Raw genomic sequence first — 14,955 nt, 5'->3', positions numbered from 1 at the left:
AGACCTTTTTATTCTTTTAGGAGTAAAACAAACTATTTAGCCATAGATCAGAGATGCTAGAGGATGCCGTCCTGAATCCTTCACCATTGATTTGTGAAACTCACAAGGGTTCATGAGGAGGCCGTCCATGTCTCTGCTGTCGACCTGTCAATCACAGTAAGCCCGCCCTAAAGCAGGAATGCTTAAGGTAACTCATGTTTACTGAGGGAATAAATCAAGAGAAGTAGTCATTGTCTCACTGACTGCTACCTTAGGAGTCGCCCCTGCTGGTCAGTAGAGAGAATGCAGCTTACAGATACTCTGGAGAACCGCCTGCTTTTGACTCAGTAAAAATAAAAAAAGGCATACATGCACACAAATGGTTCTTTCTACAGACGACATGATTTACACACAATCAAATGTTCAGGATACTATTACAAACACAAAGATGGAAAAGAGAAATCTGTTGAGTGGATAATGATGTTCTCTTATTTAACTTTTTAACTTAAACAAATGTCACTTTAACATACACTTACATTAACGTTTTCTGTTTGTCTGAGCACTTTATCTTATACTTAATTTAATACCCATTGCACTGTTGTTGTTTGTCTCGTCTAACGTCTCATGTCTCATGTACGCACCTTCTGCCTAGAAAGACTCCTCGTTTGTGTAAACATTCCTGGCAAATAAACGGTTTCTGATTAATTCTTCTAAGAAGAAACACGAGCAAAGCCGCTTTGACGGCTTTTATCTCTCCGGTGTTCTTACTCACCCACTGTTTCTGTTGTGAATTAACCCAACGCTCTCTTCTGGAATGTCTGTGGAGAACTTATCCAGTGTTTCCACATTCCTGAGCTTCAATACCAGAGCGGGGAACACTTTATGACTAAATGTCACCTTTTAAATAACATGTTTATAGATGTATTTAAGGGTTGCAAATTGTTTGGTAATCATACTCATCCTTAATGTATTACATAAACTGTAACAATAAACAGTTATTGTGATCAGAATGTAATTGTTCTTTTATCCGCTATAATGGAATATATAATTTATAAACTAATTATTTTGTATTACTAATGATACAATAACATACGTTTCGAGTCATTAGTAATTAGCATTGATACTCGTTGGAAGAGCGCGCGCACACACACACACGTGGAGCTAAGGTTAGCGGAGAACGTAAGCACGTCATTAACTAGCATTAGCACTTCAATGCTAAGCTAACGACAGAAGGTATACTAAACGCGACCTGCTTTTTCTTTTTATTGATCGTAACATAAAGACCTACCCATCTTTACAGGAACATTTGTGTCTTCTGTCTGGATCTCCAGGTGATGTTCAGGTGCTTCACTTTCATCTTTCCAACCAGTTTCCACTGCTGAGTCCGTCTGATATCCTGAATGAGTCCTTCAGAAGCATATTGGAGACTCCTCCGTCTGCTTCTCTCTGGTTTTTAAAAAGTTTCAACCGCTTGGTTCATAAATCAGTCGGAAAAAAAACGGGCCTCACAGATGTGTTTTTAATGTATTCCTCCACTCATCTGTAGAAGAAAATATACCAGACCAGCACATAAAACGCGTAAGCGAAGCTACACGGCTGGTCAGCATGGTTTCACGTGAAGAGGCCGGCTGGCATGAAGTCTGACTCGTCTACAGATGAACCAACAGATGCTGCCGGGTTGACGTGTCCCTCACGTCACACGGCAGCAGACCTGGGCTCCAGCGTTGCATAAGGACATTCGCGGCATGACCTGACGTCCCTTTTGGAGAGGAATGTGTCCCGTTGCCCAGCTGTTTCAATAGCTTGTGCCAGAAGCTGATTTGATTATCTTTTTGAATTGTCAAGCCAACCTACATAATACGTATGCTGGTGTTCAGTTTGTCTGTTCCAAAGCCTCAGACATTTTAATGAATCCAATAAATCCCCCATGACCAAACCAGGCCTGGTGTTCGAGGGCTTCGTGTGGGTTTTGTAGCTGAGCATCAAAAGGTCTGTCAGATGTATGGCTTTATTAGCTTTCTTTTATCAGGTCCATTTAAAGTAAATAAATCTGTTTGTACATCTGGTACTCATTCACAGGCATCTAATGAAGAGATTGATTCTCTGGCCAGTTTAAAAGAACATTCTAGTTTTCATGAGTGTAATCCTAAAATCATTGGAGATTGTTGTATGTTATTTAGAGCGCCACGCTCGGCATGTAAGAACCAAGAAGAGTAACACAGTTTCCATCAATTGTACGGTCGTTGCTAAATGTATACTACTATTACCTCTTGAGATAATCGGGTGAAATAAAGTCTATTCTCTGGGACCTTCCCTCTGCCGCGTCCCGTTAACAGAGACTCTGCGTCATCGTTACAGAGCTGGATGATGTCATTGCTTCGCTTTCAGCGGCTCACCCTCCAGTCTTTGGGCTCCTGTTGGCTACTGAAGAACAATGGGTCAGACGGCAAATACTTCAAGTGAAAGGTGTGAGTCATGCAGAGTCTTGTAGTGAGTCTGTGTCATTGGCTGTAATAAAGGCTATTCTTTTAATTTCCTGCTTGGTCCCGTGTAGACTGGCTATCTTTTGGATTGATCCCAAGAATGATATTCTTACTGTTTGCACAGTTTGCCAGTCCCTGAGTGTACCTTAGGTCTAGACAATGTTTATATCCTCCAATTGTCTGGTCTGATTAGTCAGGGATGGGATGGTGAGGACTAATGCAGGTGCCTCATGTCATCTGCAGAATACACCCTAAGACAAGAATGCACTCAATTACTGCAACAGATAAGAAAAAAAAAAGTTTGTCAAGCATCTTGCTGATAATTTTCTTGCTGATGTTAATGTTCGCAAATGCATCATTAATTCATTTGATTTCTTCACGCAATTCAGTTATTCAAGAACTTTAATTTAACTTTAAGGAAATATCTAATATAAAAATGGGCTTAAATTCTTGCAAAGCATTTTATTCCCACTTCCAGTACTTGATGATACTTAATGAAGTTACATTTTCAGCCATAAATGGAACCGGCACTACCAGGAGAGCCAGACGTTTGTGTCCCATTTCCACACTAGCTTTGCTCCCCTTGCCTCTATTCCACAAAATGGTTCCTCACCATTAGTTTTATTTAATGTATTCTGAGACTAAATCAAATGAATGCTTTATGCTAATAAAAGTCCCCAGATTTCCTTCAGCAAAGAAATGCTGTTCTCTCATAACATTGCAGCTATAACAGGAACCCACTGTTACTTAAACGTTGATGAAATAATTGTGACATCTTTGTTTGGTTTTGAAAGTTCCGAGTTCAGTTGTTTCCTCTTAAACTGAGTACCCTAACATTTCGTTCCGACTGTCAAAGACTGATTTAATGAAGCTCTTAAAGAGCAAAGAAAGAGTCCAGAACCTGACATGGAGAGGAATTCTGGCTCCTCCAGCCCGTCGAGCTGCCATGGCCAGATTGCGGCAGAGTTGTTGCTGAGAGGACACGGCAGGGTGTTCATGTTGACAGATCGCTCGGGTGAAATGATGCTGAGTGATGCTCAAGCCCTCCTCCCTCCCACGGCTCGGCTCTATACATCCCAGGCTCGGCGCTCTTGGATAATTTATTACACCGATGTATGCGGCAATCGTAACGGAGCCTGTGTGCCGAGAGATGTTCATTCCCATTTGTTTTCATGATTCCTCTCTCTTACCATGGGCACTGGACAGGTTTCCTTTCAAATCTATCGCAGATAGAAGTCGAACATTTGAAAAACTCTCCAAATGTTTGCATCCGCTTTCGTTCGTGGAGATCAGCAGCAGGAAGCACCAGTTCTGCAGAGAAAAGCGTTGTAACATTCGGGGAGAATAGGAGGCAACAAGATGACGTAACTTGAGCCAAACTGGACGAAAGAAACTTTTCCACTTCAGCCAAGATGCAATATTTTACTTTTCTTTTTTGCCTTCAGTTTTTTTGTAAGCACAAATTGAAACTGGGTGCCAGCCCACCCTTTTTTGAGAAGTGTGACATTATTTCGGGCCAAAATGGACCGTGCAGGGCAGTAATTAATATGCATCAATGAAAAGTGTCAATTTGTACAATTAGTCTACTATTAGGATATGAACATTACTGTCCTCATCAGTGGACATGGGTCCTGAGGGCATGTGCACATCAATGGTCCGCACAGCAGGCCAGAACTATACAACCACACTTCCTCTCCACTGCTGTAAAATGAAACCGCGCTTCCACTGAATCCATAACCACAAGGTCATCCATATCCAAAGAAAACTGTCTGTCCCTTTATTCTATTGGTTTCATAAGCATTCACAAACTGGAATACAAGTCCTACATTCACAGAATATCGAACCAGAAGTCTTCCGTAACACTTTAGCCCTGAGAACAGGGATGGATGCCAGTTTTCGTCACTGATCTCCTTCAGGGTTTTGATGACTCTTCTAGATAAAGGCAGATAAGGAGCTTTCATGCGACCCAAAATATCTGTCCTACCATGGCTGGGGACCAAACATAATACTTTTAAAAACTGTCAAGTACTTTTGACATCAGATGTCTGGTCGTTACTGCTTGTGTTCAGACGTAGTTTATGATTAACTTTGGCTTATTTTTTTTCTAGTTTGGGTACTTTTAAGATATTGTCCAAACTAACCCAGTACAGTCAAACAATACCTGCAATGGATCCTTTTTGTGTCATTGAATGCAACGTGTGATCGGCTCACTCCTGCAGAAGCTACAACCCAGACAGTCTGGATTGCCTGCTGCACACGGGAGCCGGTGGCTAGCACCCAGCTAATGGTGGTTAGCAGTCAGCGAACTGGTGCTAATGGCGCCAATAACGTCAATAGTGCTGTCAAAGCTAACAGTTTGAAACCTGAAGGGTGGGTGCTACGCCTCTGTAACAGGGTTCGACCCCCGTGGGCCGAGGGGCGGTGATATCAGCAGCTTCCATTCACACGATGGGTGTAGGCGCCATTAGTTATGTCTGTATTTTATTGTGGTAGTTTATATATAGGCCACAGGTGCAACTGACACGGAGCGATGACGATTGGGTGACGGGGAGATCGCACAGTCTTTACCACAAGCGCAACACTTCAGACGGAGACCAGGAAACCAATATAACAAGTTGTATGTATTATCAGCAGGGAAATATAATTAAACGGGAACCTCACCCAAAGATATACGAACGGCCTGGACTCTTTCTGAAAAGGCGAGTAAGGAACAGGATCTCCTCCCGCACCCAGCCGAGTGGCTAGTCACGGTGACCAGTCACGACAATGGGTATCGACTGAAGTGCTCCATTGATGTCACTTTTATGGTACTGGTGGCGTCATTTTTTTAAACATTACCCATCCCTAACTAGGGAGCGTTGTGTTTGTCTTTGCACTCATGAGCGTGAACACAATCCTTCCATTGGTGTTGCTCTATTCCACTAATCTACAGACAGCCGTAACTAGGGATGGGTATCGTTGGGTTTTTTTCCGCTACCGGTGCTAAAACAATACATTATTAAAGAATAATACATTAAAGAAAGATTGTTTTCTTCTTCGGCAAACACCAAATGTACCGAGGAACAAACGTCTCCTAATAATCTCACTTTGGAGCGTTTGGCGTTTAAAACAGACGTTTCCTAAACGAGGTTTGGCGCCAAAAGCGGAGCGTTTCTCTTCGGCTCTTCTTCTTGACACACAATTGTTTTTTGTTGCACGTTGCGTTATTCAAATTGTTTTTTTGCTAAATACAGCCACACTTTTGACCGTTTACCTTTCGACATTTTCTCTGTTAAAAGGTTGATGCTAGATTGCTAGCTAGCTACTGTAGCTATACAAACGGTAGGCTATCGTCACCTGCTGCCAGGGCGGAGTCATCAGAGTAGTGTAACAAAGTATTTAAATCGGCTCAGGTTTTCGGTACCCAACCCTAGACGAGGACGACGAATGCAAGCTGGTAAACATGAATATAACTTCTGGATTTAAAATGCATGAAGAATGATTTGGTTTGAGAAACCAAATGCTCTCGACGGAAACACCCAATGTGTTTTGGTGAGAAACACTGACCTTTGTTTGACACAGAACCTCTGTAAAATTAGCAGTAGGTGATCATTGTCCCCAGGGATGAGCCACAGGTGGTTTTGTTGGACCAATGGCCTTTCCTTAACACACCCTCAAACCCAACTTGAACAAAGAATATTACGTAATATCATAGACTGATTCCCTTGAGGTTTGCTGAACACAGTCGTGGTCGTCAGATAACAACAATGGGGTAAAACATTCTTTTATCTTTGAAAGCAGCACGCCTCGAAGGACGGCAGCACGTCTGTTCTTTGGTTCAAACTCACTTCTATTGTGACTTACAATAAGCATAGCAGCTAATTAAATGGCCCATATTGTTACGCCATGGAAATGATGGGAATGACTCTTTCGTTCAGCTGCTTGTAAAGGATGTCGGACTTGTCCTGAAGTCGTGCTGTTAGGCTTATTTTTATCAGACACCCTTTTTTCACGTGCAATCATCCTGGTCAGCGGGGGTGCTGTGAAAACGATTGGTGAGCAGACGTCCTGTGTTCGCTCTGAGCGCGTTACGAGGGCCGTGACTCAGGCAGGAGGGGATGCTGTGAACCCAGGAGGAGGCTTCCTGTGTTTGAGCCGCTCGTAGTAACAAGGACGGGCTGTCAGACAGCGGCCCTTCTCTCATTTACATTACATGATTATTTTTGCCTCCTAATTTCCAATTCCCAATTGTGTTTAAAAAAGGCAATTACAGCTGGGCTACTTTCAATAAAGAGCAGTCTTTTGAGCGCTACAACGGGCAGTCTTTATTCTGTGACAAGGTCAGATTCTAACTGTGTGTGTGTGTGTGTGTGTGTGTGTGTGTGTGTGTGTGTGTGTGTGTGTGTGTGTGGTGTTTTTTCCCCCACAGCTTGTACAGTGAAACCCAACTCTGAACCTTCATGTGACTCGCAGTACAAAAGATTGAAGTATTGATGTTGGAAACGTTTCCGTGAAGAGTTTGTAGTTTATTTAGAATTTATTTTCCCTTTTTACTTGATTTTCAAAAATGATTTGTCTATTCAGGAGATAATAACCTTTTTTAAAAAGGTGTGAAAATCCCCCTGCGCCTATTATCAGACACAAAACGACAACATATTATCTCTGCAACCACATCGTTGTTTAACTTCATTTAAATTGCTACAATCTGGTGTAAAACATAATTAAAGTAACAGTTAAGTTTAAGTATTTACATAATCTCCAAATGAGTTTCAGTCAAAAAAACTGTCGTTCGGTTAAAAAAAAAAAAAAGAACACCCAAATGCTCTATAGTGTTCTATTATGATTTTTTTTTTTTTTGCAGATTCCGATTCTTTAGGTTCTACTCTTTCCAAAAAGGTGTGTTATTAGTATGTGGGCTGTTGTTAGGGCACCATAATACAGTTTGAACAACTCTGTGACCGCTCAAGGAGACATTTTTGATAAATCTTGCTCATATCGTGCTGGATGTTCATAGTTATGATCAAAATTAATTTGGGGGTTCCTACGACGACTCAAACACAGGGAAAAATAAAAAAGGTATAGAGCCAAAATTGTTTCCAGGGTGTTTATTAAGGCAGAAAATGGAAGTGAGTTTTGGGGCTCGGTTGCATGATTGACATTGTTCCTCGTACTCCTTGCTTCCTTGTCCCACCAGAGCCACACACAGGATTCACCCCTTGGACCACAGTCCAGTGCTCAGGCTCCCATGAGGTGTAATGCGTCTCAGCAGCCAACTGTAAATGACCACAGCAGTGTTTTCTCCAAACCTAAACATTTTTTTTTTTTGTGTTTTTTAGGAGCCCTTTGAGGATGGGTTTGCCAACGGCGATGAGCTCACCCCGCCCGAGGAGGCCGCGGCTAAGGAATCAGCCGACTCCAAAGGAGTGGTGAAGTTCGGCTGGGTTAAGGGGGTGCTGGTGAGTCACTATCAGATGCAATGACTTCTTTCAAACCCTGCTTTCCTTAGTCATTAAATATGTTCTATTTCAACATTCAGGACCTTCTAGCAGCCCAAACGTGTCCTCTTCTACTCTGAGGTATTTGCTAAAGTAGAACAGGCCAGTAGCCAGTGTAAGTCCTAGTTACTTTAGGTTTTGCGGCTTGCCTCTTGAAAGAGAAATAGCTTTGCCGTGTGTCCACTTCACCAACGGTTCCAGTTGAACCCGATAAAGTGGATCACAGGTGATAATTGAGCTGTAGGTGCAAGTAGACGACACTCTGCTGATGCTTTTGGATCATGAGTGTGAATGACTTGTGGTTCAGATGGTGGGTTGGTGGCGGTGGAGCCGCTGAAGAAGGTTCTCTCAAAAGGCTGAGCGATGTGGTTCACCGTGAGGTCTGTTTGACACGCGTTTCATTTTACTGAAGTCAACAGTCTGGATCTTATCATCCTGCTTTTATTTTGACAGGAGAAGTACTGACTTCCTCTCTAAAACAAACCTCACACTCAGCCTGGTTTCTCTTGGTTTGTAAAGGCTTTTATTAGTGTAGGATATGTTGAACCCAATTCCTGTTGTAGTTTGGTTCAGAAAATATTTTGTTTCCATTCCTTTTTTTATTATTTCCTTTTTTGACGAGAACAAATGTGACGGTCAGGAGAATACAATCATAACTCGACTAGATAAAAGATGTGGAAATAAAGTTGTAATTCTTTAGACCAGAAATTAAGAGAATAAAGTTGAATTTGTACTTAAAAAAAATATTTACCAATATTATGATGAATGAATTAACCTCCCAAATTGCCAGTGTTTGCCCATCAGTGGCTCTAGTGAAGTCTAACAGATGGTTAGATGGCTGCAGCACAATGAAGTCACCTTCACACACACGGCGCTGCATTGCATCTTGTTGGTGCATCTTTACCCTGAAGTGTGTCGGGAACGCAGAACAAATACAAAAGAAGCTGCATTGAGACAAATCTGTGAAATAACGGTGAAATAACGGTGGGAACCTTCATAACCGCCCCTCCTCTCTGCAGGTCCGCTGCATGCTGAACATTTGGGGTGTGATGCTCTTCATCCGCATGTCATGGATCGTGGGTCAGGCTGGAATTGGTAAGCTGTGTGTGTGTGTGTGTGTGTGTGTGTGTGTGTGTGTGTGTGTGTGTGTGTGTGTGTGTGTGTGTGTGTGTGTGTGTGTGTGTGTGTGTGTGTGTGTGTGTGTAACGGTTATGTAATTTTGAATCTAAGGCAACTAAACAAATTCATAAAGGTTGTTCATTGTAATTTAATTCAATGTATTTAGTGTAGCCCCAAATCACAAATTGTCCTCAGGGCTTTACAATCTGTACACATGACATCCTCTGTCCCGGGACCTCATGTCGAATCAGGAACAACTCCAACAAAATCCCTTTATAGGGAAGAAACCTACAGGAGAGCAGCAGAGGAGGATCCTCTATCAGGACAGAAGCAATATGTCATGTGACCAGAATGAACAACGTAACAGAGTTACAGCACATTACATGAATGTGACAGAAATAGTTCATATAATGTAATTAAGGCAGTGGGTTTTGAATATGCAGAAACATTCTCAATGTTTTGAAATAAAAGAATGCTTTTCAAAGTATGTACATATATATAATATCTATATATCTCTTCATCTGCATGGAAATATACTGCTGGAGAGAAGTGAGAGAAGATGTTTGTTATTTGGGTCAATTCATTACTCTCCCTGTTACTTTGAATTCCTGAGAAAAACATGTCTCTGTTTTTCTTGCGCGCCTCCAATGAGGAAGAAAACAAAGTTTGCTTAATGAATTCAAGGTAATACGGTGTAATAGATATACAACCGGCCCCCTTCTCACTGACGTTAACTCGGGCTACAAAGAACCAGTCGGCGGGTCGGGAGCCCGTTTGATACGCAGCCAATGTTTTACTTTGATGTGGCAAAGACCTCACGTAACTGACAAATTCAGACGTTGGCGTGCTGAAAAGTTAGCGAGCCGGTGCGACACGCAGCCCTTATTTATTGACATTCTGCTGCTCGCTGGGCGGCCATTTCTGACCCCGCGCTCAACACCCCGCGTCAGTTATTTTCTCTCTTCACACACAACACAACTTTCAACTGTCGCTGACCCCCCTCCCCCCACGGCACTTGTTGTTAATTCTCCGCTTTGATGTGAAATATCACCACAAAGTGACGCATGAGGCCGTCTGCGCTGCAGTAGCGCTCCTTCGAGGCCGGGCCGTTACTTTTCACGGAGCGCTCTGAGTTTTTGGAAGGCCGGCTAGAAAACTGTTAACGGTGTTGCACATTCTTTTCATTCAAGCCATTCATAAAGGTCACGCTGTGTTTTTTGTTTTCCTTCTCTACAGCTCTGGCCTGTTTGATCGTCGGCATGGCCACCGTAGTGACCACCATCACCGGCCTCTCCACGTCGGCCATCGCCACCAACGGATTTGTACGAGGAGGTACGCACAGCTTTCTGTATGGCAGAGAACTCCAGGGGCTGACTTTACTCTCTCCCTGCTGCGTGCTGTGAAACCAGGTGTGGTGTCAACTCATCCGTCACAGTGGAGCATTGTCTGTGCAGCTGAAAGACGGGTTGGACACTCCCAGTCTGTTATTGACTTTCCAGATTGCAACACAAAAAAACCCATCCGATTCCTTCCGTTGTGCTAGAACAAGCAGAAAGCTGGCTGGTAGAGACGCTGCGCTACTTGACTCTTCTTGTTGACTCAAGACGCAACTAACCTAACCTGATGTCTACTGATTAGCTTTATCTGAGGCTTTCATCCCTTTCACATGGTCCCATGGAGTTTACTCAAACAGTCCTACTTTGCATTAAACAGCTGCCGAGCTCTCATATTAACAGAAGTATGACGACTGACCACCGTTCATCCACGAGATGTGGCTGAAAACTAAAGGAAGAAGGAAGCATGTGGATCAGAGTTGTGTTTGGTTCTGCTTCTCAAATCTATGAAGTCAGTGGGGATCAGAGGACAGAACGTTCCTGGTGCTCAGGTACTGGTGAGAACATGGACTGGGACTGCACACAAGTCCTGGATCCATGGGTTTTGAGGGTTTGCCAGGCAGTTAAAGTTATTGTGCCGTCAAGTATGTTATTTTCCGTCTTGGCGATTGAGGTGAATAGTAGAATTACGCAAGTCCCTCTGCAAAGTAATCCACCAGCTTTTGCAACTTGCACACATTTCCTGGCCAACACTGCCTCGCTGGACGACGTCACATTGCTTTGCAGCCAAAGTTGAGCCTGGTTCAACTTTTTTACTTGGCTACTGATTTTGTTTTGATGCAGTGATGGAACATGGAAATGAAGAAGGGAGCCGTGTTACTTATACTGCATTATGCTGGCTCCTTTAAGTCACACAAATGCCATGTTGGTGCCCGATTGAAACGATCTTTCCTGCCGATATCATCACATTTCAGGGAAGGCCTCCATGCACAGTGACTTAATTAACATTTTTGTTTACATTACGCAGCCAATAAAAGGGGTTTGAACTTCGACCGAAGTCAAAAGCAGGATCGGCGACTCTCCTGCTATAATTAGTTTCTCCTCTTGCGTGCGTTCTAATATGAGTACGGCCTCAATGGATATGTTGGATTTGTTCTGAGTTGGGTTACTCACTAGCAATCTCATTACATAATGATTGGGGTCGTCTGATCAGATATTTGTTACCCCTTGGGGACTTGTCGGACCAAATATGTGCATGGGGGCATCAAACTAATTATTCATCATCAGTCTACCATTGACAACCATCTACTCTATAGATTCCTCTTGGTAACTCTAAGCTCTTTGTTGCAGGCGGGTAGCATGCCCAGCCAGAGGCGCTCCCTAGCAGTTGATTGGCAGTGTGACATGTGATCCTAGAGCTAAAGTAACCTCCATGTGGAGCATGTGATGCCTTGGAGACCCCTTCCAACGGTTGGCTTTGTGCGGCTGTGGTGTTCTTTAACACGTCACTCACTGAGAGGATGTGCATAACTGGCCATTGATAATTGTGCTAATGGAGGCCTCTGATGGCCCTTTTTAGCCCAGACAACACAAGTCTGAGGAGTGTGTGTGTGTGTGTGTGTGTGTGTGTGTGTGTGTGTAAGTAGATGAATCAGGCGCTAACTGTGGTCACCTCACTGGGACCTGATCTCAGCATTGGGGTCATGATAATCACATAATCGACTCATCGTACAATATATGGACATGACCTAAAAATAAATTGTGTTATCGTCTTATCGTACGGTATACAGATTCAACATCGCAGTAAAATAATAATAAAATGATAGTAAACGCAACAATTAACTTTTACTAACGTCTTGTCCATTTCCTTCTATTTCCAGGTGGAGCATATTACTTGATTTCGAGGAGTCTTGGCCCAGAGTTTGGAGGTTCTATTGGTCTGATCTTTGCCTTTGCCAATGCAGTGGCTGTAGCCATGTATGTGGTGGGCTTTGCCGAAACTGTTGTGGGACTTCTTGCCGTAAGTCTCTTTGTACCTCTTGGTGCTTTCAGACAGTTAGTTAGACTGTGGACAAACTGCAGGAATGATAAGATTGCAGCCAATCACGATCTCAGCAGAGCGAGCGGGACCTTGCCCTCGGCAGTGGCTGCAGCGTACCAGACGCTGATGGAGGAGCAGAGGATGGACTCGAGTTACACAACTATTTAACAACTCCTTGTATTGTCTCTCAGAGTGTAGATGCCATTATGACGGATGAACTCAACGATATCCGTATCATCGGCACCATCACAGTCATCCTCCTCCTGGGCATCTCCTTGGCGGGAATGGAATGGGAGGCCAAGGTAGGAGCGGGATCCCTTCTCCGATACACAGCTAACGCAAACTGCCTAGAAGCTAGAAGTGAAGTCTAAATCAGACTCACACACACACACTATAGTTGATTCATACATTGGTTTAAGAGATCTGTTGTGACTAAAGCATTGGTCCATTTTCTTCCCTTACAGGCCCAGATATTCTTGCTCGTCGTCCTCATCACAGCCATCATCAACTACTTCATCGGCTCTTTCATTCCTCTCAAGTCAAAGGAGTCTGTGGGCTTCCTCGGCTACGACGGTACGACCACACACTCATTTCCCAAGTGTATGTTCTTTTAAGGCAGAATTAACATCTGTACCACCTCATAACAGGGCTTTCCTCCACCAAAGACATTCGTAGTCGACTCACACTTTGTGGACTAATCGATGACTTCATGTAATCAGATCTGTAAAACTGAGTTTCTCCACAAAGGAACACAACCACAGATGTGTTCATACGTTTCTTGGCACTAACTCATTCATCATGAAGGAAAGGATAAAACCGACTAAAGCGTTGTTAATGCTCCGAGCATGCACTGAAGTTTGTACTCTAGCCACAAACCGACATCTAACACTTTGACCTAAAAGCAAATTGGCCTTCTTTGTTAAAACCCTCAACATGTAAATCGTGCTTTTATCAGTGAACTATTTGTGACAGTTGTGTGATTGCGCTCACCAAGTTACACAAATCCAGAGGTGCACAACCAAGAACTTAAGTAGGTCTAAGGATGAACTAAGATTAGTCGCCTAAGACCAAAGCGACCGATTGGTAGACGAATGGACCAAGAGGGTGCTGCTCGTCACCCTGCTGAGGGCTGTCGGCCGCTGCTGTTTGTGTGTTTAAAACTCATATTCCCTTGTCAGGTACAATCATGTGGGAAAACATGGGCCCTGACTTCCGGGGCGGCGAGACCTTCTTCTCCGTCTTCGCCATCTTCTTCCCTGCCGCCACTGGTATTCTGGCTGGAGCCAACATTTCAGGAGACCTCACCGTAAGTAGACTTAAAACCACGACTAAGATCCTAAAGGGGCTTCATCCTGATGCCCTAGATTTGACTAAAGCTGTCGAACCAAGCAAACTTGGTTTCTACAGTCTGTGTAGATTGTGCTGCACGGGTTAAATAGTGACAAAAGCAACAGTGTTGAGCTGGTGATCTTCAGTGTGGCAGTCAGGATCGATGACATCACCTAAAAGCCCTTTATTGATGAGGATTAAAAGGTTTTGCTGGATGGATGGCTTGTTATCTCGGGTCTGAGTTGTGGTTGTTTGTTGCAGGACCCGCAGCTGGCCATCCCCAGAGGAACCCTGCTGGCCATATTGATCACAGGAATAGTCTACCTGGGTGTCGCTGTGTCCACAGGTGCAGTGCTTTTTGCGTGCTTTTTGCGTGCCGTTCTGCGTCGCTCCCTAGACGTGAATCTCATTTCTTGACTACGTTTTCACGAGTGTACTCGTTTCCCACCAGGCTCCTGCATCGTGAGAGACGCCACCGGGAACCTGAACGACACGGTCAGCTCTCAGTTCATGATGAACTGCACCGACGCCGCCTGCAAATTCGGCTACGATTTCTCCACCTGCAGGAGCGAAGTGGACAAGTGCCAGTTCGGCCTGCAGAACGACTTCCAGGTACGAAGCAGCGCCGTCACAAGATGAGGGTTGAAGGTCCTTATGATGCAAGTTCACTGCGCTACGGAAATGCACTACTGGTTTTGTTTGGCGAGTTTTTTATTGTGTTGCAAATGGGCCACAAATGCAACCCCGTGTTGCATAATGATAATAAATCATCCTTGAATTCTTTCAGAGATGGGGGCGAAATTACAAAGTGTTCAAACCCTTAAATTTGCTTTAATCTTTGGTTCAGGTGATGAGCACGGTCTCTGGCTTCGGGCCCCTCATCACCGCTGGAATCTTCTCTGCCACTCTGTCCTCAGCGCTGGCCTCTTTAGTCAGCGCTCCGAAAGTGTTTCAGGTAAGGAGCGGCATCAAGGCACCCAACACCTTACACTAGGAACCCGTGAGCAGTTTATAGATTTGAATTGTAGTTCAATCTGGTATTTTTTATCAACTTAAACTATCATGATACATCATGATTTAGTTTCCACTAGGGCACGTATCATACAGGGGGTTACGATCCAATATATCTTTCTTTTCTTTTTTAAAGATCACACTGCTATAGCAGGGTTCTTACAGTCATGGAAAACCTGGAAAAG

The 14,955-nt window shown here is 43.7% G+C and overlaps 1 protein-coding gene across 1 annotated transcript in view; it reads left to right on the top strand.

The window, feature by feature from the left end:
* The window catches only part of slc12a2 (solute carrier family 12 member 2), a gene marked incomplete at its 5' end in the record, with an annotated part of 54,315 nt that overhangs the window by 14,265 nt on the left and 25,095 nt on the right, over positions 1-14,955 (top strand). Inside the window, 10 exons of the mRNA XM_079235091.1 lie at positions 7,778-7,897; positions 8,956-9,031; positions 10,292-10,387; positions 12,270-12,409; positions 12,622-12,732; positions 12,895-13,003; positions 13,609-13,736; positions 14,021-14,105; positions 14,211-14,371; positions 14,607-14,714. Of these exons, the coding sequence (XP_079091217.1) occupies positions 7,778-7,897; positions 8,956-9,031; positions 10,292-10,387; positions 12,270-12,409; positions 12,622-12,732; positions 12,895-13,003; positions 13,609-13,736; positions 14,021-14,105; positions 14,211-14,371; positions 14,607-14,714 (1,134 nt within the window). The remainder of the gene's footprint in view (positions 1-7,777; positions 7,898-8,955; positions 9,032-10,291; positions 10,388-12,269; positions 12,410-12,621; positions 12,733-12,894; positions 13,004-13,608; positions 13,737-14,020; positions 14,106-14,210; positions 14,372-14,606; positions 14,715-14,955) is intronic.

Source organism: Taurulus bubalis (genome assembly GCF_910589615.1).
Source record: "Taurulus bubalis genome assembly, chromosome: 19".
Lineage (NCBI taxonomy): Eukaryota > Metazoa > Chordata > Actinopteri > Perciformes > Cottidae > Taurulus > Taurulus bubalis.
The sequence above is the reverse complement of the archived record's forward strand: the minus strand, read 5'-3'. Positions and strand labels throughout refer to the sequence as shown.